We start from the raw sequence: 27,318 nt of genomic DNA on the forward strand, positions 1-27,318 counted from the left end.
TTCTTCAGTCCAGCCAGAGTCTGTTGAAGAACAGGAAGTTACCAAACCACAGAAGATGAATATATGTAGTTTTCGGCAATGACTTTATGGGAATACTAGCAACTTGTAAACAAATACCCATTCCTATAAGTACTATTTGAATAGTAATGTTAAATAATACACATTGGCTGTTAAGCCAATTATATTTTATGATTGTTGCCTCCCCTTTTAAGTTTATTGTGATGGTAATGATGATTGTTTTTGATTATAATTATTAGGTGGAGGTCGCTAGCTACAATGGTATCTTCAAAGTAGCCTAGCTTTTAGGAGTATCCTACCAATAGCTGCCAGTCTAATAAATCAATTTAATATACACAATGACATAGAAATCCATTAATATTTTGTTTAGGAAGGTCATAAGAAAACATGATACTAAAACAATGTATTTCAAAAGAACAGAATAGCATGTTTTAAGATGTATTTCTCTGTGCTATAGTAGCTGAGGCTATGTTTGTTTACATGTCAACAAAATGAATTAACTTGCTTTGCTCTTTCAGATAGGGTATAGCAATCAAAACATCTGGCCTGCATAGACTTCTGTAGGATTATTTGGGAAAGTAAGTGCCAACAAGCTTCATGAAGACACCCTCAAAGATGCCCTCTGGTGGTTTGAACGAGCATTAACTGCAACAATGGCTGACAGTAAAATACAATGAAGTCATGCATTGTAACATGCAGTACTATACCGCAGCATCACGCAAGCTGTATGATGCAACTTTTAAATAAGGAACCACTGTAGCCACTATGCAGTGCAAACTAGCTTGACTTACTATGAAGTTAGAGAAATAAGTTGAGGAAAAAGTAACTAAACAAAACATGTTTTATTATCACCTTAAACAATGTACAGTATTCATCCTGTCTTGAATGAAAATGTCATATTTTGCTATGTATAAATGTGATCTCTGACGAGAGGGTTCTCCTCTATATTGCTTTGCAAACGCTACACTTCTCCATTCAGTAGTGGGGCAAGACACCTTGAAGATGATGTGTACGGGGCATTACCTTATTCAGTTGCGTAACGCACTTATGCAGGTGTGGCTACCTTGCAGGCTTTGAATAGGTTTAATTCAACCGCTAAAAACCCTCCCACTTGCTGGCCAACAAATTTTCTCATGGAGTTTTCATTCAATATGTGTTTTTTTTCTTCTGAAGTCATCACTTTAAATACGTTGTAGGAAATAGAATTTTGTCGACAGACTCACTCAGACTCGAAAGACTCACCGCAAAATATATTTGGTGGTGGGGGTGCTGCGCAGAACTTTTAGTTGTTGCCCGCACTATAGACGGCTATATTGATCCTCTAATACGACTAGTAAAGGCCCAGTGCACTACTTTTGTGGGGAAACATTTTTTCCATTTTTTTATTTATTCAGATTTTTCAAGGGGTATATATATATATCAAGATAACTGGTTTAGAATATTAGGGATCAATGAGAGAAAGCCATCTACAATAAATATATGCATATTCATCTCTGTTTCAATACCAATTGGTAGATTTAAAAATACTCTTATTTAGGCTTAGCAAAGTATCACAATCATAAAAATAACTGGTTTGGAGAGCCTTTATACAAGAAAACGGTGGTTTGATTAATTCAGAGAATTGCCACGTTCAGTTCTTCAACCCATGGTAACATTGGAAGATTAGTGTACATATAATTATTATAGGGAAATAGGGTACAATAGTAGGCTACACCCTAGTCCAGGGTTACTCAACTCTTACGTTACGAGGTCTGGAGCCTTCTGGTTTTCTGTTCTACCTGATAATTAATTGCACACACCTGGTGTCCGAGGTCTAAGTCAGTCCCTGATTAGAGGGGAGCAATGAAAAAATGCAGTGGAACTGCCTTCGAGGTCCAGAGTAGAGTTTAAGGGCCCTAGTCTATTGCCTGCACTAACCATGGAACTGTGTGATGACACGGCCAAGCATTGCGTAATTGGTTGGTTTCAAACTGTTATACCTTTGCTCCATAATGATTGAATTAGCATATATATATATTTTTTTATATATGTTATCAACTGTTACTAATGATCCTCAGCAACAACCACACTGTGTTTATAGAAGAAGCAAATCAAGGTAAATGAAACAATGTAATTAAATTCAACGATAGGCTATACTATACCAAATGAAGGGAACTAACAGCAAATAGGCATTTGAATATGTGTGGTTATTAGGCCAACTGACGGTCGATACTGATAGTGGCCAATATTTAACATGATAGAAATAGGAAACAGAAGGTCGTGGTAGCCTATAATTAAGACATTAAAATCCCCCTATACCATCAGACTACTAATATACCTAGATCTTATCAATAGCTCTTATCAAGTAGATTACAGTGCATGGAGAATGGTGTTATTTCTATTGGAAAAAATAAAGTACATGCTTTTTCCACTTGGAACCAGTAGGTTTGCTAGACCTTGTTCATGGTTTCCTCCCATGTAAAGGTGGTGGAATTATTTGAGTCAAAATCAGAACGCGAGGTGTCTGTGGACACACCTCTGCCACACCTTCATTTGTTCGATCTCCACCCTAAACAAATAGCAGGTGAATATTGCTGAAGTTCAAGGTCAGAATACTTTTAGAGAGAAAAGTGCATAGGAAGGGAATGATGTTCCATTTACACACGCTTAACTTGGGTTGGAATTCCTCCCTAAGTGAATTCATAAAGTTTTTGGTGACAATAAGCTTTGAAATCAGCATATTTTGTGTTATGGTTGGCATATAATCACAAAACAAGTACTAGGGTAGTGAATTGATGTTAGCATCAGCTGTAAGTTAGCAAGGAAAGTTAGCCTACAAAGCTGGAAGCTACCGGTATCTTCTGGCATTGTAAAGTGTTCTACCCTGTATGGACATTGTTTTGTGAACATTAATGAACAATTTCAACATTTCTGCATGCCGTGTTGCGTTATTCAAGTGTGTTAAGTTTTGTGCAGAATGAGTGGGGAGCCAACATGTTTCAGCCCCGACTTCCAGTGCTCTAGAAATGAGTAAGTGGAGCAGGCAAGAAGCAAGGTGCACTCGCGCTATAAGGAGCATCGGCTCCAATGATAGACAGACTTGATTCTCTCAATCAGTATAGGACGCGAGACGTGAGACACATTTGACAGAAGTACCTAAAGTAAAACAAATTCTAGTACCTAAAGTAAAACAAATTCTAGTACCAAACCGTTTTTCATGTTCTAGTACTAAAAAAGTACAGAAGTTTTAGTGTACTGTGAAACACTACAATTTAGTGACTTGCTCCTGCAGGTTCATTGCTCTACAACATTTCCTCACACAAGAAGCAGCGCAGGTCCTAATCCAGGCACTTTTCATCTTCCGTCTGGACTAGTGCAACTCTCTGTTGGCTCGGCTCCCTGCTTGTGCCATCAAACCTCTGGAATGTATCCAGAATGCCACAGCCCACCTCGTGTTCAACATTCCCAAGTTCGCCCATATCAAACCTTACCTCTTCAACTAGTATCTTAAGTAAGACATCTGTAATACAATTGCACAGAGGGTTCTACATCAGTGGAGGCGCATCAGAGGAGGAAGCGGAGGACCATCCTCAGTGAATTTCAAAAATGTTTAAATACTTAAATATAGCACCATGGTGTAGCCAGAGGAAAGCTAGTTTCCATCCTCCTCTGGTTACAATGACTTCAATACAAAACCTAGGAGGCTCATGGTTCTCACCCCCTTCCATAGACTTACACAGTAATTATGACAACGTTCAGAGGACGTTCTCCAACATGAACAAACATATTATCCAACCAACCAATAATTAATCTAGTATTGAAAGCAGAAGCTACAGCTAGCTAGCACAGCAGTGCATAAAACATGGTGTGTAGTTGACTCAAAGAGAGAGAAAGACAATAGTTGAACAGTTTTGAACAAATGTATTTTTTTTTAATGAATGAGAAGCAAGAGAGAGAGAAAGAGAGAGAGCTATATTTATTTTGTTTCACTTTCACTTAGCTAGTGAATGCAGCTAGCTAGTTTAGCCTACTCAAACACCCGGCTTAAACAGAGAGGGATGCTATGTTATCTAGCTGGCTATGGCTGTCCAACACTGGAACTCTTCCAAGTCAACGTAAGCTTTTACCACCAGGTAAAACCACCAGTGTAACGGCTAAACTGCTGTACTGCATGATTGCAGCGGGTTTACTAACGCGTTAGTTATAGTAGCTATGTTGACTTTAGCTAATATGGTGACAACGATGTACGCTGAGTGTAGCGGTTAGCAGTTATGATAGGAAAGTTTGGCTTGGAAAGGTTTTTTCACCTGATCACAGAAATCTGAAGCGAAAAGGTGAGAGGAGGAGAACACGTAGATGTGAGAAGGAATTACACAATGAGCAAAATGTTAATGCTGTTTTTATGTGGCTGCTTTGAAAGTGAACTGTGTTTGCGTGTGATCAGGGGTGTATTCATTCCGCCGATTCTGTTGAAAATATTTCTTAAAAGGAAGCAAACGGAATGAAACGGGGATAAACATACATGAGTTTGTCCAATAGAAACTCTCGTTTGCAACTGTTGGACTAATGATTATACCCTAAATCATCAAGATGCAGGCAAGAGTGTGCAAGGCGGTATTGAATGTGTCACTGTCTGTCACCTTGATTACTAAAATATTTATTTCGACCTGTGCACCTACATTGTAAACTTTCATTCATAGGCTAGGTTGTAGCAACCTCGTGATGGGTATAGGGAAAGTTTGAGTATCATGTAGTCGCCTAAACCTATTGATGTTACATTGAGCTGGGTGAATGGAATATGAATGACAATATGCTGTAATAGAAATAAGGCCATGCTCATAAAAAAAATAATCATCCTCCCTCATATGTCACCAACCACCATTGTTCTACATGGAATCCAATAAGGTTTTACCTGGAACCAAAAATGATTCTCCTATGGGGACAGCCGAAGAACCCTTTTTTCTAGGAGTGTAGTGCTCCTGCTCCTAGGTCAGGGTTTCCGAAACTATTTGTAACGTGACATAAGGTAATGTAACACATCATACTAACTAGCGGTGTAAGTAAAATATCCTACATATAGTTCTGATTTTAGGCTGGCCGTACAGACTGCACGCACATGATAATAATATGGTGCCGAAGAGGATGGCTGACATTTTACATGCTCCTAACCAACTGTGCCATTTTATATTCGTTTTTTTGCGTTGTTTGTAACTTATTTTGTACATAATGTTAAAAAGAACTTCTGGACATCCGAACAGCAATTACTCACCTCGAACTGGAAGAAGCTTTTTCCTTTAACGAGCAGGATATACTGCTTTCCCGGGAACAGGCCCAAATCCCGTCATTTGCGTGAAGAAAAGACGGAGGAAACGGGGGCGCAGGTCGGGCTTCCTTCTGAGTATACGTAGGCGAGCGAGTAAACTCCCAGTGCCATCCATTCTACTGGCTAACGTGCAATCAATGAAAAAGAAATTGATTGATGACCTACGATTAAGATTATCCTACCAACCGGACATTAAAAACTGTAATATCTTATGTTTCACTGAGTCATGGCTGAACGACGACACGGATAATATAGAGCTGGCGGGATGCACCGGCAGAACAGAGAAGCTATGTCTGGTAAGACGAGGGGTGGGGGTGTGTGTCTATTTGTCAATAACAGCTGATGCGCGATGTCTAATATTAAAGAAGTCTCGAGGTTTTGCTTGCCTGAGGAAGAGTACCTTAGTGTGGCCTACAGCTTATCATATCTACCAAGAGAGTTTTCATCTACATTGTTCGTAGCCATCTATTCACCACCACAGACCAATGCTGGCGCTAAGACCGCACTCAACCAACTTTATAAGATCATAAGCAAAGAAGAAAATGCTCATCCAGAAGCGGGGCACCTTGTGGCTGGGGACATTAATGCAGTTTTACCAAATTTTTACCAGCATGTCACATGTGCAACCAGAAGAAAAAAAACACTAGACCACCTTTACTCCACACACAGAGATGCATACAAGGTTCTCCCCCACCCTCCTTTTGGCAAATCTGACAATTATATCCTCCTGATTCTTTCTTACAAGCAAAAACTAAAGCAGGAAGTACCAGTGACTCGCTCAATACGGAAGTGACACAGATGCTACGCTACAGGACTAGACTAGCACAGACTGGAATATGTTCCGGGATTCATCCAATGGCATTGAGGAATATACCACCTCAGTCATCGGCTTCATCAATAAGGGCATCGATGACATCGTCCCACAGTGACCATACGTACATATCCCAACCAGGATTACAGGTAACATCCGCATCGAGCTAAAGGCTAGAGCTGCCGCTTTCAAGGAGCGAGACACTAATCCAGACGCTTATAAGAAATCTCGCTATGCCCTCAGACGAACAATCAAACGAGCAAAGCGTCAATACAGGATTAAGATTGAATCCTACTACACCGGCTCTGATGCTCGTCGGATGTGGCAGGGCTTGAAAACTATAATGGACTACAAAGAGAAACCCAGACGTGAGGTGCCCAGTGACACGAGCCTACCAGATGAGCTAAATGCCTTTTATGCTCGCTTCGAAGCAAGCAACACTGAGGCATGCACAAGAGTACCAGCTGTTCTGGAGGACTGTGTGATAACCCTCTCGGTAGCCGTTGTGAGCAAGACCTTTAAACAGATCAACATTCACAAAGCTGCAGGGCTAGATGGATTGCCAGGATGTGTACTCAAAACATGACCGGTGTAAGGGTTTTCCTGTGGTGAAGTAGAGGCGGACCAAAACGCAGCGTGGTTATATTGATTCATGTTTAATAAAAAAACGATAAACACGAACACTACAAAACAATAAACGTGGAAAACCAAAAACAGCCCTATCTGGTGCAAAACACAGAGACAGGAACAATCATCCACAAACACACAGTGAAACCCAGGCTACCTAAGTATGATTCTCAATCAGAGACAACTAATGACACCTGCCTCTGATTGAGAACCATACTAGGCCGAAACATAGAAATACCCAAAACCTAGAAAAACAAACAGACTGCCCACCCAACTCACGCCTTGACCATACTAAATAAATACAAAACAAAGGAAATAAAGGTCAGAACGTGACACCCGGACCAACTGGCAAGTGTCTTCACTGACATTTTCAACCTTTCCCTGACCAAGTCTGTAATACCAACATGTTTCAAGCAGACCACCATAGTCCCTGTGCCCAAGGAAGCGAAGGTAACCTGCCTAAATTATTACCGCCCCCTAGAACTCACGTCAGTAGCCATGAAGTGTTTTGAATGGCTGATCATGGCTCACATCAACAGCATCCTCCCAGATACCCTAGACCCACTCCAATTCGCATACCGCCCCAACAGCTTCACAAATGACGCTATCTCAATCACACTCCACACTGCCTTTCACACCTGGACAAATGGAACACCTATGTGAGAATGCTGTTCATTGACTACAGCTCAGTGTTCAACACCATAGTTCCCGCGAATCTCATCACTAAGCTAAGGACCCTGGGACTAAACACCTCCCTCTGCAACTGGATCCTGGACTTCCTGATGGGCTGCCCCCAGGTGGTAACGGTAGGCAACAACACAAGACAGTCGTGAAGAGGGCATGACAAAACCTCTTCCCCCTCAGGAGACTTAAAAGATTTGGCATGGGTCCCCAGATCCTCAAAAGGTTCTACAGCTGGACCATCGAGAGCATCCTGACCGGTTGCATCACCCACAGGGTATGGCAACTGCTCGGCATTTGACTGTAAGGCGCTACAGAGGGTAGTGTGTATGGCTCGGTACATCACTTTGGCCAAGCTTCCTGCCATCCAGGACCTATAAAATAGGCGATGTCAGAGGAAAGCCCATAAAATTGTCATAGACTCCAGTCACCCAAGTCATAGACTGTTTCCTCTGCTACCGCACGGCAAACGGTACTGGAACAACTCGTCTAGGACCAAAAGGCTCCTTAAGAGCTTCTACCCCCAAGCCATAAGACTGCTGAATAATTTATCAAATTGCCATCAGACTGTTTACATTGTGCTTGTGCACTGCGCACACTGACTCGGTACCCCCTGTATATAGCTATTGTGTTACTTTATTATACTTTTTTACTTTAGTTATTTGGTAAATATTTTCTTAACTCTTCTTGAACTGCACTGTTGGTTAAGGGCTTGTAAGTAAGTGTTTCACGGTAAGGTCTACACTTGTTGTAATCTGATACAGTCACGGGGAGATGCCAGGCAGGTATGCATGAGAGCGTGTCTGTACAATACATGGCCTGTATATGACATATTACAGTCAGTGACGTGTCCTTCATTCTAATCTACAGTACACCATTACTGCGCATAACCAGACTCCTAATTTCCTGTAAACCCTACCCCGACTGTTGAAGAGAAGTACAGTTCAGCATTTGAACTCTTCAGCGCTCCAGGCTTCACACATGCCTTAACTCCAGGATTCTAATTTACATTGGGATTTAAACTGTTAGAGATACTGAACTACTATTCTGACTCAAAACGGTGACTTTCCAGAAGCTGAAACAGTAATGTAGGTAAACGTCTGACTTGATATCTACTATAACTGCACTGTAATCAGTCTGTCATTGGTAAAAGTACAGCCACATAAAAGCTAACTAATGTTTTTTTTCTGTCTTACAGAAGTTCTGCTTTCCTGTAACTTCACCTTTCTGGAGGTGTTTCACCAAACTCAATTACCAAAGGGCTGTTTGTGACCTTCACTCTCCCGAACACAACACCGGGATTCTTATGTACAAAGTTAGAATTAACGGCTAAAGTGTACTGCCAGTAGTGCTGTTGCTGTATCTGGTGTTCTACGATGACAACATCTATTCCTGTCCCTAAGCTGCTGATGGACATTCTGGAAGAGCTGGGTGAAAATGACCTGAAAAGATTTCAGTGGTACATGATTCAGAACAAGTTTGAAAGCTGTCCCTCCATCCCATCAAGTCAACTGCAGAATGCAAAGAAGGAGGAAACAGTGGATATGCTGGTGCGGACCTATGGAGAGAATATGGCTGTGGATGTCACACTGGATATCCTACGTAGAATGAAAAACAATCATCTTGCTGACCAGTTAACTGAAGGTAGCTAGTGGTATATGAAATAAATCAATATTCATGACCACATTGTATTGATTATTTCCACCTTTTGTAATTCTGGGTCCAATCTTAGTGCTCATTTCAAAGGTGAAACTAAAACATTTCATTTCAGCTTGGAAGGAGCGTATAAAGATCTCTCCGTCAGTGGCACCATCTGAGAAAATGGCTTCCAGATCGTCTCTCCCAGAGGAGGATCTCTCTTGTCCTGTGTGTGGTGAAATCTTTGAGCGTCCTCTCATCCTGTCCTGTAGCCACAGCTTCTGTAAAGAATGTCTGGAGAAGACCTGGAAAAAGACCACATCTCGGGACTGTCCACTTTGCAGGAGCACATCTTCGATCGAATTACCTAACCTGGCTTTGAAGAACTTGTGTGAGTCCTTCTTACAGAAGACTGAAAAGAGAGCTCATACGAGTTTGGTAAGTCCTTTATGTTGGCATCAGGATCTAAGGAGCTCTGCAGTGTTCATAGTTAAAGATTCAAGCTCTTCTGTGCAGCTGCAGGAACACACAATTTGATTAATGTGTTCATAGGACAGCTATAGTTCTGGAACTTGAACTATTTTCAAAATACCTCTACTGCAGCAAGGTATATTCTTAATGTAACAAACTCTCGCAGGGTGACACCAAGAGCCAAGTTAATTAGCCATCATCTAACAATAACCTATGTAATTAGATATATTCATGAAAAATATTAGTACATTTTACCTCAGTAAAGAAGTTAGTAAGGTTGTTCCAAAAATGCAGTGGATTTTGAAAAGTGTAACTTGGTCAAAAATAAATATGTCATAAAGAACACATTTCAAGAGATTAAATAAAAAAAGAATATAGTAAGTGCCTATTAAGTGCCAAATAAAGTATAAGGTTGACCGTAACAGGGTGTCATGTCCTGACCTTATTTTCTATGGTAGAGTAGCTCAGGGCGTGACTGGGGGTTAGTGTAGTTTATTATTTATTATGTGGGGGTTCTAGTTTTGTTTTTCCTATGTTGGGGATTTTGTATGTTTCCCAATTAGAGGCAGCTGGTAATCGTTGTCTCTAATTGGAGATCATATTTAGGTAGCTTTTTTTACACCTGTGATATGTGGGATATTGTGTATGTTAGCACGCCATTGTCGTCACATTTTGTTTATTGTGCGGTTCACTTACTTTAAATAAAAAAGACGTGGAACCCAGATCACGCTGCACGTTGGTCCGAGTGTGCTTCCAACGCTGGTGACACAGGGTTGATGATTTCATCTTAAATCAGCCATAAATCCCGTTGTGAAATGGGGAATGGAAGCTTGTTGTGTGCAACAGGGAGTGGCAATTGAATGCAAGCTTTAAAAAATTATAGATATTGTTAAAATATTTCTAGCCTGTCTATGAGTAACAGGGTTGACGTGTTATGATCGACCCACTCAGTTTAACTCCAGAAAACACCAAAAAATTGCCAAAAAGCATAGAACCAGCTCACCAGGTTTTACACTATGATTTTAATATTAGAAGTCTGTTTCTTTTGAATAAAAAAAAGGAACAGTTTCACCATATTAAAATGAGAGTTCAGTTCACATAACAGGGTTGACCTTAAAATGACCTTAAAATGAGGGACATACGTTAATGATATACTATTCACATCAAATAAAAAAAATTATCTTCAGAAATGACTTTGTCAAAGCAACAAAATAACTAGGGCTTTACAATGATGGTGCAAAGTGTGGGGTTAAGTGGGTAAAAATCTTCCTTGAAGTCAAGGGTGCCCGGAGGGACAAGTCAAAATGCTGCATTTTGGCACTTCAGCAAGTCTTTATTCTTCTAAAAAAATCAGATTTATTGAATAATCCATGTGGTCTATATTAAAGAGCACTTCAATTCATATACAGATGTAGGAAATTCATTTGATCACTCTTTTGTTGCCGAGACTTTTCCTGCACTAAAGAAAATGCAAACTTGTAGTGTATTTGAGTTTTAAAAAGGCTTCTGAAGATTGTCATTTCAACTTTGAAATTTCAGACTTGATTTGCCCTAATGGAAAATGTATCAACCCCTACAAAAATGTATATTTAATTATGATTTACATTTCCTATTTTCCTGCTAAAACAAAATGGCTCAAATGAAGATCCTACATCTGTAACAGGCTTATAAAATTCAATATTGGTCCACAATTTCTACTTAAATTATCAAAGGGATGCAAAAGGCACTATTTTCATGGAATGACTCAGTAGAGTTTAAGGTTACAGCTGAGTAATACAGTTAGACTGCTCTCTCTCCAGTAAAATGAGTTTCTTTCAATGAGGTTATGTCCTATTCCAGGATGAAGTCTCATTCCAGACTGGCCTAAAGCCCCTTGAGGAGAAGCTGAAGGACTTTAAGAAAATTCAACAAATCTGTGCTCAAACAACTAAACACATTAAGGTGAGTACAAGTCAAACAAGGTTGCAGCAATAATGGACTTCACTTGTGAGAGCTATTCCTCTCACTGTTTTCAGAGCCAGGCCCGGAACACAGAGAGGCAGATTGAGGAGGAGTTTGAGAAGCTTTACCAGTTTCTACGACAGGAAGAGAAGGCCAGGATAGCTGCAGTGGGGGAGGAAGAGCAGCAGAAGATTCAGATGATGAAGAAGATTGAAGAGATGACCAGGGGTACATTATCACTTTCAGACACAATCAGAGATATAGAGGAGCTGCGAACTGAAGACATCTCATTGGTGCAGGTAAGAACTTCTCTCTTTCAGACACATAATGTAATATGTTTTTTTTTTAAACATAGATTCTAAATACATTCCACAGAAATATACATGAATTACATTGTTGATAACATTGATAAGTATGCCGTTCTTGTATTCATCTGCAGAACTACAAGGCCATGATAGAAAAGTAAGTGATATGCCTCCTCTCTCTTCTCTCTGGTTCTGAACCCAACCCCAAAGCATCACTGACTCCTGAATGTTTTCCCAGGACCCAGCGCACACTGCCCAATCCAAAGTTCCTCTCAGGAGCACTGATAAATGTAGCCAAACACCTGGGCAACCTGCAGTTCAGAATCTGGGAGAAGATGCAGGGGATCATCAAACACAGTGAGTACTGCACAATATAATAAATCAATTAATATGGTAAGTACTTTCATAATACATTATTGATCGTTTATTTTGAAGGGGTTGGGCAGTTCCACATCGTACATATTTATATTGGATAGGATAGAAAGGTTAAGATAAGGGAGAGTTCTGAAATAGCCTAGGCCGAATTCGAACCCATGCTGCTGCTATATACAGTGCCTTGCGAAAGTATTCGGCCCCTTTGAACTTTGCGACCTTTTGCCACATTTCAGGCTTCAAACATAAAGATTTAAAACTATATTTTTTTGTGAAGAATCAACAACAAGTGGGACATAATCATGAAGTGGAACGACATTTATTGGATATTTCAAACTTTTTTAACAAATCAAAAACTGAAAAATTAGGTGTGCAAAATTATTCAGCCCCTTTACTTTCAGTGCAGCAAACTCTCGCCAGAAGTTCAGTGAGGATCTCTGAATGATCCAATGTTGACCTAAATGACTAATGATGATAAATACAATCCACCTGTGTGTAATCAAATCTCCGTATAAATGCACCTGCACTGTGATAGTCTCAGAGGTCCGTTAAAAGCGCAGAGAGCATCATGAAGAACAAGGAACACACCAGGCAGGTCCGAGATACTGTTGTGAAGAAGTTTAAAGCCGGATTTGGATACAAAAATATTTCCCAAGCTTTAAACATCCCAAGGAGCACTGTGCAAGCGATAATATTGAAATGGAAGGAGTATCAGACCACTGCAAATCTACCAAGACCTGGCCGTCCCTCTAAACTTTCAGCTCATACAAGGAGAAGACTGATCAGAGATGCAGCCAAGAGGCCCATGATCACTCTGGATGAACTGCAGAGATCTACAGCTGAGGTGGGAGACTCTGTCCATAGGACAACAATCAGTCGTATATTGCACAAATCTGGCCTTTATGGAAGAGTGGCAAGAAGAAAGCCATTTCTTAAAGATATCCATAAAAAGTGTAGTTTAAAGTTTGCCACAAGCCACCTGGGAGACACACCAAACATGTGGAAGAAGGTGCTCTGGTCAGATGAAACCAAAATTGAACTTTTTGGCAACAATGCAAAACGTTATGTTTGGCGTAAAAGCAACACAGCTGAACACACCATCCCCACTGTCAAACATGGTGGTGACAGCATCATGGTTTGGGCCTGCTTTTCTTCAGCAGGGACAGGGAAGATGGTTAAAATTGATGGGAAGATGGATGGAGCCAAATACAGGACCATTCTGGAAGAAAACCTGATGGAGTCTGCAAAAGACCTGAGACTGGGACGGAGATTTGTCTTCCAACAAGACAATGATCCAAAACATAAAGCAAAATCTACAATGGAATGGTTCAAAAATAAACATATCCAGGTGTTAGAATGGCCAAGTCAAAGTCCAGACCTGAATCCAATCGAGAATCTGTGGAAAGAACTGAAAACTGCTGTTCACAAATGCTCTCCATCCAACCTCACTGAGCTCGAGCTGTTTTGCAAGAAGGAATGGGAAAAAATGTCAGTCTCTCGATGTGCAAAACTGATAGAGACATACCCCAAGCGACTTACAGCTGTAATCGCAGCAAAAGGTGGCGCTACAAAGTTAACTTAAGGGGGCTGAATAATTTTGCACGCCCAATTTTTCAGTTTTTGATTTGTTAAAAAAGTTTGAAATATCCAATAAATGTCGTTCCACTTCATGATTGTGTCCCACTTGTTGTTGATTCTTCACAAATAAATACAGTTTTATATCTTTATGTTTGAAGCCTGAAATGTGGCAAAAGGTCGCAAAGTTCAAGGGGGCCGAATACTTTCGCAAGGCACTGTATGTATTTCTGAGGCTTAGACTACTAGAACAACCCAGGTCACAAATTATTGATTGTTTATATTATATTCTCTAACCAACAGAATGTTTGTCTTACAGCTCCCGTGATTCTGGACCCCAACACTGCCGCCCCTTGGCTTTCTCTGTCTGACGATCTGACCAGTGTGAGTCAAAAATGGCAGCAGCAACCTATGAACCTAGAAAGGTTTGAGAATTATCAAATTGTACTGGGCTCTGAAGGGTTCAGCTCAGGAAAGCACAGCTGGGAGGTGGAGGTGGGGGACCATCCTCTCTGGGATATGGGTGTGGCCGAAGAGTCCATCGAGAGGAAGAAAAATCTGACTGTGTCACCAGAATGTGGAATCTGGGCTATTTGGTTGAGGAACAGCAAGTACATAGCAGGAGTAGGTGGGATCCTCCCTCTGCAGAGGAGACCCCAGAGGATCAAAGTGCAGCTGGACTATGACAGTGGGGAGGTATCTTTCTACGACTCCAAATATATGACTCACATCTACACTTATAAAGACATTAAATTTAAAGAGAGGATGTACCCATACTGTATGGTTGGACCCAGTAGTAATGCCACCAACCCTGATATAAAGATCTGCCAATCAGAGGTGTCTCTGACAATATTATCTCAGTGAGGTGTGTGTTTCTGTGTGTCTTTGTGTGTGTGAATTATTAACTTTCATAATGATGGTGATTATGTCTTAAATGAAATCAGATGAGAGATTAATCTGTTCATCTCTGTTAGTGTGTCAAGTGAAATAATGTGTGTGTGATTCTAGTTTCTCACAATAATGGTCAACTGGTATAATTTCTACTCTTAAATTCTGTATAATAGTGTATTGTGTGTGTGTGGTGGTTGGGGGGGGCTATTTTATTTTATCCACCTGTTGACTTTGTTGAATTTTGTATTTGAATTATTCTACATCCATTTTTGAATTTATAAGTAAATTATATTTACCCATTGATTGTTGAAGAATATACTGTATGTTATAAATGCCTCATGAGCTTAGTACAACTGTCAAACCCCATCAGAACCCTTATCAAACTGTATTTGTCACATGCTTCATAGACAACCTGTGTAGACTAACAGTGAAATGCTTACTGATGGGTCCTTTACCATCAATGCAGTTAGATAAGATAAGAAATAGTGAGAAAATCTAATAAAAATGTGAAATAGTGACATGAGGAATAAATACACAGTGAATAAAAATAAAGAGTATAAATAACATGGCTATATACAGGGAGTAGAAAAGCACATAGAGTACAGGGAGTACCAGCACCAAGTTGTGCAAGGATACGAGGTAATTGAGGTAGCTGCTGTATGTACTGTACATTTAGGTAGAGGTAAAGTGACTAGGCAACAGGAAAGATAATAGACAGTAGAAGCAGCATAAGTGTCACGCCCTGGCCATAGAGGCTTTTTATTCTCTATTTTGGTTAGGCCATGGTGTGACTAGGGTGGGCATTCTGTCCTTTTTTCTATGTTTTGTATTTATATGTCTTGGCCTGGTATGGTTCTCAATCAGGGACAGCTGTCTATCGTTGTCTCTGATTGAGAACCATACTTAAGTACCCTTTTCCCCCACCTGTTTTGTGGGAAGTTAAGTTTGTCTTTGTTCAGGGCACATAGCCCAAAGCTTCACGGTTTGGTTTATGTTCTTCATTTGTCAGCATCATTTTGAATAAAGAAAAAATGTACACTTACCATGCTGCACCTTGGTCCAGTCCTTCAGCCAGCCGTGACAATAAGTGGTGTGTGGCGTTAGTATGCATGTGTATGCATGTTATATGTGTGAGTGGGAGTATGTAATGTGTGTGTGTGTGTGTGTGGGTGGGTGGGGGGTAAGTGTAAGAATGTGTGAGTGTGTGGGTAAAGTCCAGTGTGTGTGCATAGAGTCAGTGCAAGAGAGTTAGTGCAATGTTTGTAAACAAACACTATATAGCCTATACAGGCTATGATTGTGGGTCCTATTCATTCCGCATCGTGGAAGTTGAGCGTTACAACATGATTGAAATTTAAAGGCAATGTTCCTGCTTTAGCCGGAGACTGCATTCACGGTAAACGCTGCATATGTCGGGTAAAACTAAATTGACCTTTACATTTCTATCTCAGAATCTGTAACGCTTCTGTAATGCTTCAGCTGTACAGATTGAATAGAGCCCTTTGATATAATGGATGGTGTGTCCTTGCATCCATAGCATCCAGTTTGAAACGCACGACTGAAACCAATGTAATATTTTGACACGGCGGGAATTGCATGCAACAACAAAGCACTACCTCCTTCCTGGACCTTGGCATGACTGTTCAAATGACCAGCTAACTATTTCAAATCAAATTGCATTGGTTACATACAAGGTTAGCAGATGTTAATGCAAATGTAGCAAAGTGCTTGTGCTTCTAGTGCCGACCGTGCAGCAATATCTAACACGTAATCTAAGAATTCCACAACAACTACCTAATACACACACATCTAAAGGGACGGAATAAGAATATGTACATATAAATATATGGCTGAGTGATGACAGAGCGGCATAGGCAAGATGCAATAGATATAAAATACAGTATATACATATGAGATGAGTAATGTAAGATGTGTAAACATTATTAAAGTGGCCTTATTTAAAGTGACTAGTGATCCATTTCTTAAAGTGGCTAATGATTCAAGTCTGTATGTAGGCAGCAGCCGCTCTGTGTTTGTGATGGCTATTTAACAGTCTGATGGCCTTGAAATAGTAGCTGTCTCTCGGTCCCAGCTTTGATACACCTGTACTGACCTCGCCTTCTGGATGGTAGCGGGGTGAACAGGCAGTGGCTCGGGTGGTTGTTGTCCTTGATCTGTTTGGCCTTCCTGTGACATCGGGTGCTGTAGGTGTCCTGGAGGGCAGGTAGTTTCCCCCCAGTGATGCGTTGTAAGTGTGAGAGTTTTAGTTGACAAGCCAAATTTCTTCAGCCTCCTGAGGTTGAAGAGATGCTGCCTTCTTCACGACACTGTCTGTGTGGGTGGACAATTTCAGTTTGTCTGTGATGTGTACCCCGAGGAACTTAAAACTTTCTTCTTTCTCTACTGCTGTCCTGTCGATGTGGATAGGGTGGTGCTCCCTCTGCTGTTTCCTGAGGTCCACGATCATCTCCTTTGTTTTTTTGACGTTGAGTGAGAGGTTATTTTCCTGACACTACACCTCGAGTGCCCTCACCTCCTCTCTGCAGGCTGTCTCGTCGTTGTTGGTAATCAAGCCCGCTACTGTTGTGTTGTCTGCAAACTTGATGATTGAGTTGGAGGCGTGCCTGGCCACGCAGTCATAAGTGAACAGGGAGTACAGGAGGGGGCTGAGCACACTCCTTTGTGGGGCCCCAGTGTTGAGAATCAGCGAATTGGAGATGTTGTTTCCTACCTCCACTCCCTGGGGGCGGCTCGTCAGAAAGCCCAGGACCCAATTGCACAGGGTGGGGTTGAGACTCAGGGCCTCAAGCTTAATGACGAGCTTGGAGGGTACTATGATGTTGAAGGCTGAGCTGTAGGCATCGTCTGTAGGCCTGTTGGGGCGGTATGCAAATTGAAATAGGTCTAGGGTGGAAGGTAAGGTGGAGGTGATATGATCATTGACTAGTCTCTCAAAGCACTTCATGATGACGTAAGTGAGTGCTATGGGGCGGTAGTCAGCCATTTAGTTCAGTTATCTTTGCCTTCTTGGGTACAGGAACAATGGTGGCCATCTTGAAGCATGTGGGGACAGCAGGCTGGGATAGGGAGCGATTGAATATGCATGCTCTGAGGACGCGGCTAAGGATGGTGTCTGGGTCAAGTAGCCTTGCGAGGGTTAACATGTTTAAATGTCTTACGTCGGTCACGAAGGAGGAGGCCCACAGTATTGTATTATCCTCAAAGCGGGCAAAGGTGTTTAGTTTGTCTGGAAGCAAGACGTTGGTGTCCATGACTTGGCTGGATTTCTTTCTGTAGTCTGTAATTGCCTGTAGACCCTGCAACATAGGTCTTGTGTCTGAGCCGTTGAATTGCAACTCCACTTTGTCCCTATATCAACATTTTGTTTGTTTGATTGCCTTGCGGAGGGAATAACTACACTGTTTATTTTCAGCCATATTCCCAGTCACCTTTCCATGGTTAAATGCGGTGGTTCGCGCTTTCAGTTTTGCACAAATACCACTATCTATCCACGGTTTCTGGTTAGGGTAGGTTTTAATAGTCACAGTGGGTACAACATCTCCAATGCACTTCTTTATAAACTCACTCACCGAGTCAGCGTATAGATCAATGTCATTCTCTGAGGCTGCGCGGAACATTTCCCAGTCCGCGTGATCAAAACAATCTTTAAGCGTACATCCTGTTTGAGTTTCTGCCTATAGGACAGTAGGAGCAAAATGGAGTCGTGGTTGGATTTGCCGAAGGGAGGGCGGGGGAGGGCCTTGTATGCATCGCAGAAGGTAGAGTAGCAAATGTTAGTGTATTGCCCGCGCAACAATCAATGTGCTGGTAGAATATAAGAAGCCTTGTTCTCAAATTTGCTTTGTTAAAATCCCCAGCTATAATAAATGCAGCCTCAGGATATATGGTTTCCAGTTTACATAGAGTCCAGAGAAGCTCCTTGAGGGCCGTCGTGGTGTCTGCTTGAGGGGGTATATGCACGACTGTGACAATAACCGACGAGAATTCTCTTAATATGGTCGGCATTTGATTGTAAGGAATTCTAGGTCAGGTGAACAAAAGGACTTGAGTTCCTGTATTATGTTTTTACACCATGAGTCATTAATCATGAAACATACACCCCTGCTCTTCTTCTTCCGAGAGAGATGTTTATTTCTGTCTGCACGACGCGTGAAGAAACCCGGTGGCTGTACCGACTCCATATCCCGATAGAGTCATGTTTCCGTGGAACAGAGAATGTTACAATCTGATGTCTTTTTGGAAGGCAACCCTTGCCCTAATTTCATATACCTTGTTATCTAGAGACTGGATATTGGCGAGCAATATACTCGGAAGCAGTGTACACGCTTTCGAAGTCTGACCAGGAGGCCGCTCCGTCTACCTCTTCTCCAGCGACGTTGTTTTGCGTCGGCCTCTGGGATTAGATCCAATGCCCTGGCTGGTGGTCCAAACAAAGGATCTGCTTCGGGAAAGTCGTATTCCTGGTCGTAATGTTGGTAAGTTGACGATGCTCTCATAGCTAATAGTTCTTCCCGGCTGTATGTAATAACACTTAAGATTTTCTGGCCTAACAATCAAAGAAATTATACATAACAAAACACTGCATAGTTTCCTAAGGACTCGAAGCGAGGCGACCATCTGTCAGCGTCATCTTGCAAATTAGTTTATCATTCCAGATCAGTTTCCTTTGTTGACGCCGAAAATAGTTTTTCTGGAAAGGAATTCTTGAAAAACTACTTTGGTTTATCAAAGTAAGAATGAAACCATATCCTCTGAAATAATCCACACATGCATTGAATTGTAGGTCTGCCTACGCACTTGCATACTACATCCAGTAGGTGGTGCTCCATACCATACAGGGGACAGAGAAGTTGACAGGTCTTGGTTCTCTGTGTGTGTATGCTGCAGGACTCAACAAATGCCAAGGAGCTCAGAGAAAGGGGTGAAGATTTGAGATGCAAACGGGTCCTGACACTTCTTGGACAAGATGGGGTTCAGAGACCGGGATGAGGGAGACCTGCGACCTGTGTAGAGTTTCTAGTGGAGGCACTATGGTGCGGAATACAGAAATATGCACACAGGTACAGCACACTCTAACATGGTATTGTAGGATTATGATATGAGTGTTTCGATTCAAAAAAATGTAACTAGTGCTTAATTTTCATGGATAATACTTCCCTTATAGATTACACAGGACAAAGTGTGGACTAAATACAGAAAGTTGACACAATCAAGATCAATCCAGAAGAATCATCATGTGTGCGTGGAACCTCAAAGGCATCTGACAGTCTTCACAGTCTTCACTGACTTCACTGTGTATAAACAGTCAATGTTGGTTTGTATTGCTCACACACCTGTGCCTGTGTTGTTCCCAGACCATATGGCGCTGCCCCCCTGCCCTGCCCTGTGTCAGTTGTATTCAATTGACGGGAAGCTGCCGTGCCAGCTGTACCAGTGCTCGGGGGACATGGGCCTGGGAGTGCCCTTCAACATCGCCAGCTACGCCATCCTCACCTACATGATCGCCCACATCACAGGACTTGAGGTGGGGCAGACACCAGCTTAAATCCCCTATTCGCTAACACCCTCCCTTCGACACAAAGGATGATATTTTAAGTGTAATAACCGGTCTATAATAAAAGCAGGGTAGTAAAATAAGGTATTTCATTCCTGCCTCTCTCCCTCCAGCCTGGTGAAAGTAGGTTCATGACAGATACAACAACTGAGATATACACACTGCAGTGACAGGTGTGTAAAGCTATGGCCACACAGACGCATGAAAACAAATACACATTCATCCTTCTGTATTTGTCCATCAAAAGTTCAACTATCTTTGGACTGGTTGCAAAACGTACAAATGCCTACATATTGTGCGTTTGACGGACGGTCGTCCATTATCCGTCAACGGATGACTCCCATTGCAAAACCATTGGCTCAATCAATCATTTTCTGACACAAAATGTCTGGCCGCGGCCCAAACGTAATGACTCTTCCCTTACAGCTCCAGAGAGATTCGGCCCTTCCCCAAGCTGAAGCTCATTCGGACAGTGGAAAAAAAAGAGATGACTTCCGTGCAGAAGACTAAGATCGTTGACTACAATCTCCAACGCATCATCAAAATGTAGATGGCAGTTTAAATGGCCTTCAATTAACTACAACGAACAAAAATAAAACACCGTGCAACAACTTCAAAGATTTCACTGAAGTATAGCTCATGTAAGGAAATGTGAATTGAAATAAATTCATTAGGCCCTAATCTATGGATTTCACATGATTCTGAATACAGATATGCATCGGTTGGTCAGAGATACCTTTTAAAAAAAAATATAGGGGCACGGGTCAGAAAACCAGTCAGTATCTGGTGTGACCACCATTCATTTGCCTCGTGTAGCGCGACACCCTCGCATCGAGTTGGTCAGGCTGTTAATTGTGGCCTGTGGAATGTGGTCCCACGCTTCAATGGCTGTGCGAAGTTGCTGGATATTGGCGGGAACTGGAACACTGTTGTACATGTCGATCCAGACCATCCCAAACATGCTCAATGGGAGACATGTCCGAGTATGCAGGCCATGGAAGAACTGGGACATTTCAGCTTCCAGGAATTGTGTACAGATACTTGCTACATGTGGCCATGCATTATGCGGAAACATGAGGTAATTGAGGCGGATTAATGGACCGACAATGAGCCTCGGGATCTCGTCATTGAATTTCTGTGCATTAAAATTTCCATCGATTAAAATGCAATTATTAATTTATTGTAGCTTACACCTGCCCATACCCTCACCACCACGGGTCACTGTTCACAACGTTGACGTCAGCAAACTGCTTACCCACGCAACACCATACAAGCCATCCGCCTGGTACAGTTGAAACTGCTGCGACTTCTGTCGCAGTCATTCTCTAAAATGACAGAAGTAGCTTATGGTAGATAAATGTACATTCAATTCTCTGGCAACAGCTCTGATGGACATTCCTGCAGTCAGCATGCCAATTGCACGCTCCCTCAACTTGACATCTGTGGCATTGTTGTGACAACTGCACATTTTAGTTGCCATTTGTCCACAGCACAAGCTGCAGCTATGTAATGATCATGCTGTTTAATCAGCTTCTTGATATGCCACACCTGTCAGGTGGATAGATTATCCTGGCAATGGAGAAATGCGCCGTAAAAGGGATGTAAACAAATTGGGATCTTTTATTTCAGCTCATGAAACATGGGACCAACACTTTAAATGTTGTGTTTATATTTTTGTTCAGTGTAATATCTGGGTGGAGGTTTTCCCTTTTGATTTAAATATTCTGGTACAGTAGTGTCTACCTGTTGCCTTTTTAGATTCAAGTGTGTATTTTATATTGTTTGTATCACAGGAATTTGGTAAATAAAGAATATATACATTTAGTTATTGGCACAAACATCCCTTTTAGAAACATACAAAAGTGAAATAATTTCATCTTGTGCATTGATAACCAAATACAGGAATTTTTCAATGGTTACTTAAGAAAATCATTGGTTGAAAAATCTACTTTAACTGCCCGGCTTCCTCCACGACACCGTACTCGTCACTGGAGCTTCTTCCACACTTGCCCCTGAGGGTACTGGTGTGTCTGCACTGACGACTCCAACATCTCACAGGAGTAGCCTGGATCCTGATGGAACAATGACCAACAGAAACCATGGGCAAGACTTAAAGAGCCACAGCATTTCAATGACTGATCACAACACCAGATCATTTTGATAAAAACCATACCTTGGGAGGCATGTAGTGGGCATTCTGAATCACAACTGGACTTCTGAAGTGCTGATGGAGGTGGTCCACAAATTCACACATCCTGAGAAAGAGAACAGATTTTATTACAGCACCTGACCACAGCTCAAATAATTACAGTTATAACCAAATGAAATAATTATGGGGTCATTGTTATATTCTATATTATGTCAGCTTGAATGGTTTAGAATGATGGGCTGGGATGTCCATGTTCACGCACCGGTTGTCAAGACTGGCAGACACAGAGATGTAGTCAAAGAGAATCAGGTGCTGAACCAGCTCACACAGTCCAACACCTCCAGCATGAGGACACACAGGCACTGGGGAAATAGATTAAAAGATAAACAGAGACACACAGCTGGACTCCTACTCATCAAGCATCTGCTGATCTTGGATAAAGCCCCCCCCCCCTGTCCATACAATCTTCCCTACAAGGCAAAACTGATCCTAGATTAGCACTCCTATTCCGAGATGCTTTATGAATTTGACCGCTGATGTCTTACCCTTGAACTTGTGGGCCATGAGCAGCACGGCTAGGTTCTCATTGACACTGCCCAGTCTACAGCTGTCAATCTGGACAAACTGCAACGCCGACGCCTGGAGGAACTGCTTGAACATCACTCTATTATGGCACTGGAGGGGCCACAAGAACAACATTCATTACATATCAGTTAAACTGACTAAATACTGACAGCGCTAGTGTAAAACACTGAACACAATGAGTCAGTAACATTGACACACAGGGAGTCCTAACCTGTTCTCCTGTGGCCACTCCAATGCCAAGCGGCGCCAAGGCCTGCAATGGCAGAACAGAGACGTGAAACTTAAGCAGAAACAAGCGTCGAGGCTTGGAGAATAACCTTTCATTCTGAATCATGACTGTTTCTCAATTTATGCTTCCGCAATTTCTCACATCCCATCTCCTTGACTCCTCAAAACACATTGGAGAAAAGGTCCAAGGGGAGGGACCTTCTCTAATACAGTTGAAAAGGAGGCGGGGAAATAGGATGTGAGGAATCACAAAGCAATTAAGAACCTAGGCCTCAGATCCTTCCCTCATCACCTTGGAGATGGCAGCATGTCCCAGGATATCGTCAGGGGAGGTGGGCTCTTCGATCCACAGGGGTTTGTACTCAGCCAGCCTGGTCACCCAGGTTATGGCCTCGCCTACGTCCCACCTTTGGTTGGCATCAATCATCTGAAACAGAGAAGACAATTGGCTGCAGAATGAATTGAGCCAATCCTGTGCATGAGGTTTACTGAATCCAACGGCATTACAGATTTACCAGTGTGTTGTGGGGTCCAATCATCTGCCGTATGAGACTGCACCGGCGAATGTCATCCTTTAGGTCAGCCCCCACCTTCACTTTGAACTTGGTCCATCCATCATTTAGTGCATCGGTGCACAGCTATAGGAAGATAGAAAGACACAGACTGACATACAGTGGGGTCCGAAGTGATTGACACCCATACCCTCAAGACATGCTAACCTCTCACAATTACTACTAACAGGGGAGGTCAGCATGTCTTGGGGGTATGATCTTTGACCCTCTAACTTTTTCACTCATCATTACACGTAATCATAGTAGCATCCACGTTAATGTAGAAGTGTTTATAAACATTCTATTCTTATTTAAAATAAGTGACAACACATTTACCATTAATTTCTATTGGGCACAAAATAATTTGAAAAAACAAAACAAAACGAACTGCATATGCTTCATGTAGTCATTGCATGCTAGGACTATGGGACCAAATATTACACTTGACTCCTTTATTCATAAGAGTCTTCAGGGGTGTCAATTCTGACACCTATCTTTTTGAGAACAAAAAAGTATCACTTGTTAAACTTAGAAATTGTATTAGTATAGAAAACAATCCACATTTTTTGCATGAATGATAGCCCAGTATTTTAATAATTGAATACAGTAATTATTGCTCATCTTTATTAAGGGTGTCAATAATTTAGAACCACACTGTATATACGGTTTCCCTATGGGGCCTGGTAAAACGTAGTGCCCTACATAGGGAATAAGGTGCCATTTGGTACTCGGACCAATGCACAGCATGTGTATGAGAGGAGACCTGTTTCAGCAGCTGGTCGGAGTATCCTAGCCAGGCACAGGAGGTGGTATAGGCAGGATAACCCTCCTTCAGCATCTGGTCCACTGAGAGGTCATACATTCACATCAATACACTTCATTAATAAAATTCATATTCCAATAGAGGAAGGTACATTTTTATAATTGCAGTACTGAGTATATTATGGGATTGTAAGCACTTCATGGAGGAGCAATTACAGCCACTAAACTCCACTTATCAAAGCCGTTAACGTCGCTCAGGCCCTTTGTGTGCTTACCTCTCTGCTGCTTCCCCGTCTGAGCTTTCACAAGTATATCTGAGAGAGAGAACGAGAGAGAGAACGAGAGAGAGAACGAGAGAGAGAACGAGAGAGAGAACACACACAGATCAAAGATAATAGGTAATGGTGTTTGTAGACTACCTTGTGAACCTGTTAAACCAGAGTGCCGATGGCCAATGGAGGAACATATTATGGACAGTGTTCAGCAAGACGTACCAAGGGCCTCCTCTTCAGTAAGAGCATCAGTGATATATCTGAAGTCAATGCATGAGATGAGCTTTCTGGGGTCCTGAGGCAAGAACACAAGCGTGTACAGGCACACGTACATATACTGCTTCATCCTAAAAACGTGTCTGATTACAGCACATTCCAAGGTGTACACATTACATTGGTGTCATTCCAAACTTTATCCGCAAGGTCATATTTCAATGTCGCACAAAATTGAATATGACGTGGCGGATAAAAGTTTGGCACGACAATTTCATTTGTACACATCTAAAGACCTGCATCACTATACTGACAGCTTTTCAGTTTCTATAAAGACACATATGGAGCTTTTGTTCGAGCCCACATACTACAGAACGAGGATGTCAATCGCTGGTTTGGGTAAGTTTCTGTCTTGACATTTCTAGAACATGCCATTTACATCCAAAATACAGATATGATTCTAAAAAAATAAAAATAAAATATTTAAGTTTGATGCTTTACTCAAGAATCAGCAACTTACCATGTCAACAAGCAGCTTCCACAGTGGCTGTTGACAAAAGGACAACAGTCATTTTAGCAGTATCTCGACATATGAAGTGTCTTGCTATATTGCTTGGCATGCCTGGTCCACTAACATCCATATATATATAGCCAATATATATATATATATATATATTGAATACATTTTCTTGGTCCTATGACATGTTCAGAGTACATTGAGGGGTTACTGCTTTCAATTCATTTGAAAAATAAATAAAATCAGTTACAAGGTTCAGACAGCAACGACTGCTGAGGCAATGTGGGCCATGATCAAAACTAGCACACTATATAGGGGACAGGACTCCAATGTCTCACCTTGCCCTCGGACCGTGCCCAGAGGTCCCATACTGCATTCAGGACCGCCGCAGTGGCCAACTGAATGACTCCTTTCTCTGGTCCAATCTGGCACAAGACCGGGGTAAAAGATCTGCTTACACACGTCTTTCAGTGAAGTGTTAGTTACTCTGTGGCTTGATTAGGGTAGTTTGTGTTGGAGTGGCTGTGTACACTCACCCATCGCATCTGTCCATCGCTGGTGAGGAGACGGTAAAATCCACGGAAGTCACTCACAATCTCCTCTAGAGATTTCCCCACAACGAGGGCTGACAGGGCTTCCACAGCGCACACAACTGCACAGTTTAAAAAAGGGACAAATGTTAAGTCATTTGAAAAAAAGTACACAGTATTATCCTCAGACTGGCAGATAGGTTCACATGGGGACAACTAGCATGTAATGCATAATCATTTAGAGATCTGGGAGTACCTATGTTCTGGTTGCACCAATGCATAAAAGCCAGACTGTGTTGTGTTTACACATACTACCACAAGATGTAGCTGTGGATAACATGTATTTAGACTACTAAACAAAGCCCACCAACTAGAACACTCAATAATACATTGAAATGGTGAACGTTGGATCAAGAATCTTACCAATTTCTGTGCCTCTCCCCACAGTAAAAGTCAAGCCATATCCTTGCATTCCTTGATCAGTTTCGATGACAACATAGGCGACAGAGTAGTCCGGGTCGGTGTGCTGAAAGAAGCAAAATGTATATTTTCCTATATGATCCTTAGGCCTACCATAGGTAGGGGAAAATGTGACATGAATAAAGAAAGTGCTGCAGAAATCAATTTTGTCTGCAACTTCTGCAAGAACGCATTCATTGTATTGATGCACCTACCATTGCGTCTGAACCATGTTGCTCCAAAGATGTTGGAAATCTGACATCGCGGACAGTCAACTTTATAATTTTTTTTGTCATTTTGCTCAATTTTTTTTAGACAGGGAAGTAGCCCGCTAGTGTACTATTGCTCAACATGGAGTCCCGCCCACTGCGATTGGTTGAAATGCCTTTCCGCGTAGGAAAAGTGTGATTATCACATGACTTTATGCAATCATAGTGGCTACAACCGGGTGAACCAGGTTGGCGTTGATTACAATCTTCCTGGGTACCGGCTGCCTCTTGGGCTTGAGCCGGGTGCTCCGTTCTGTCCGACGGCAAAAGTGACGCGCGTGGAGTAATGAGTAGGATTCAGTGTTTTCACATGCAGCAGTTATTGGTTTTGATAAAAACGCAGCATTGTTGACAATATGAGTGCAGAGCAGATTACCGTTCACTTTTGAGCAGGGCTGGCCTCCCTTAACCGATACGTCTGGTCACGTGACGGGCCATAGCCTCGGTAAATCCGGGGCAGTTTCGTAGATCTCTGTCAATGCAACTGGCAAAAAATTAATTCATGCCAATAATATTAACAATAATATTAACATTGTGACAGCTCGTGCCTCAACAAGTGTCATCAACTCCCTGTTT

The 27,318-nt window shown here is 41.9% G+C and overlaps 2 protein-coding genes across 3 annotated transcripts; one reads left to right on the top strand and one right to left on the bottom strand.

Moving 5' to 3' along the window:
- The first annotated feature begins 8,159 nt into the window (after positions 1-8,159).
- LOC110535619 (zinc-binding protein A33) lies at positions 8,160-15,268 on the top strand. 2 transcript variants are annotated; one of them, XM_021620729.2, is made up of 8 exons: positions 8,160-8,531; positions 8,638-9,083; positions 9,211-9,515; positions 11,388-11,489; positions 11,564-11,788; positions 11,929-11,951; positions 12,033-12,151; positions 14,061-15,268. In XM_021620729.2, exons 2-8 carry the CDS (start codon positions 8,816-8,818, stop codon positions 14,603-14,605), a joined length of 1,587 nt encoding a protein of 528 aa, XP_021476404.1. In that variant the 5' UTR covers positions 8,160-8,531; positions 8,638-8,815; the 3' UTR covers positions 14,606-15,268. The 2 variants fall into 2 exon arrangements, with proteins under 2 accessions (XP_021476404.1, XP_021476403.1); XM_021620728.2 differs by having other exon boundaries at positions 8,160-8,527.
- Positions 15,269-21,809: 6,541 nt separating this feature from the next.
- Positions 21,810-27,067, bottom strand: enosf1 (enolase superfamily member 1). Its single transcript, XM_021620731.2, has 15 exons — positions 26,689-27,067; positions 26,438-26,540; positions 26,021-26,136; positions 25,823-25,909; positions 25,488-25,514; positions 24,977-25,049; positions 24,758-24,796; positions 24,484-24,566; positions 23,685-23,807; positions 23,462-23,596; positions 23,153-23,194; positions 22,902-23,031; positions 22,619-22,718; positions 22,381-22,462; positions 21,810-22,279 (listed from the first exon to the last, which is right to left on the bottom strand). Exons 1-15 carry the CDS (start codon positions 26,767-26,769, stop codon positions 22,193-22,195), a joined length of 1,308 nt encoding a protein of 435 aa, XP_021476406.2. The 5' UTR covers positions 26,770-27,067; the 3' UTR covers positions 21,810-22,192.
- Between the last annotated feature and the right edge of the window lie 251 nt (positions 27,068-27,318).

The sequence above is a fragment of the Oncorhynchus mykiss genome, chromosome 11 (assembly GCF_013265735.2).
Source record: "Oncorhynchus mykiss isolate Arlee chromosome 11, USDA_OmykA_1.1, whole genome shotgun sequence".
NCBI lineage: Eukaryota > Metazoa > Chordata > Actinopteri > Salmoniformes > Salmonidae > Oncorhynchus > Oncorhynchus mykiss.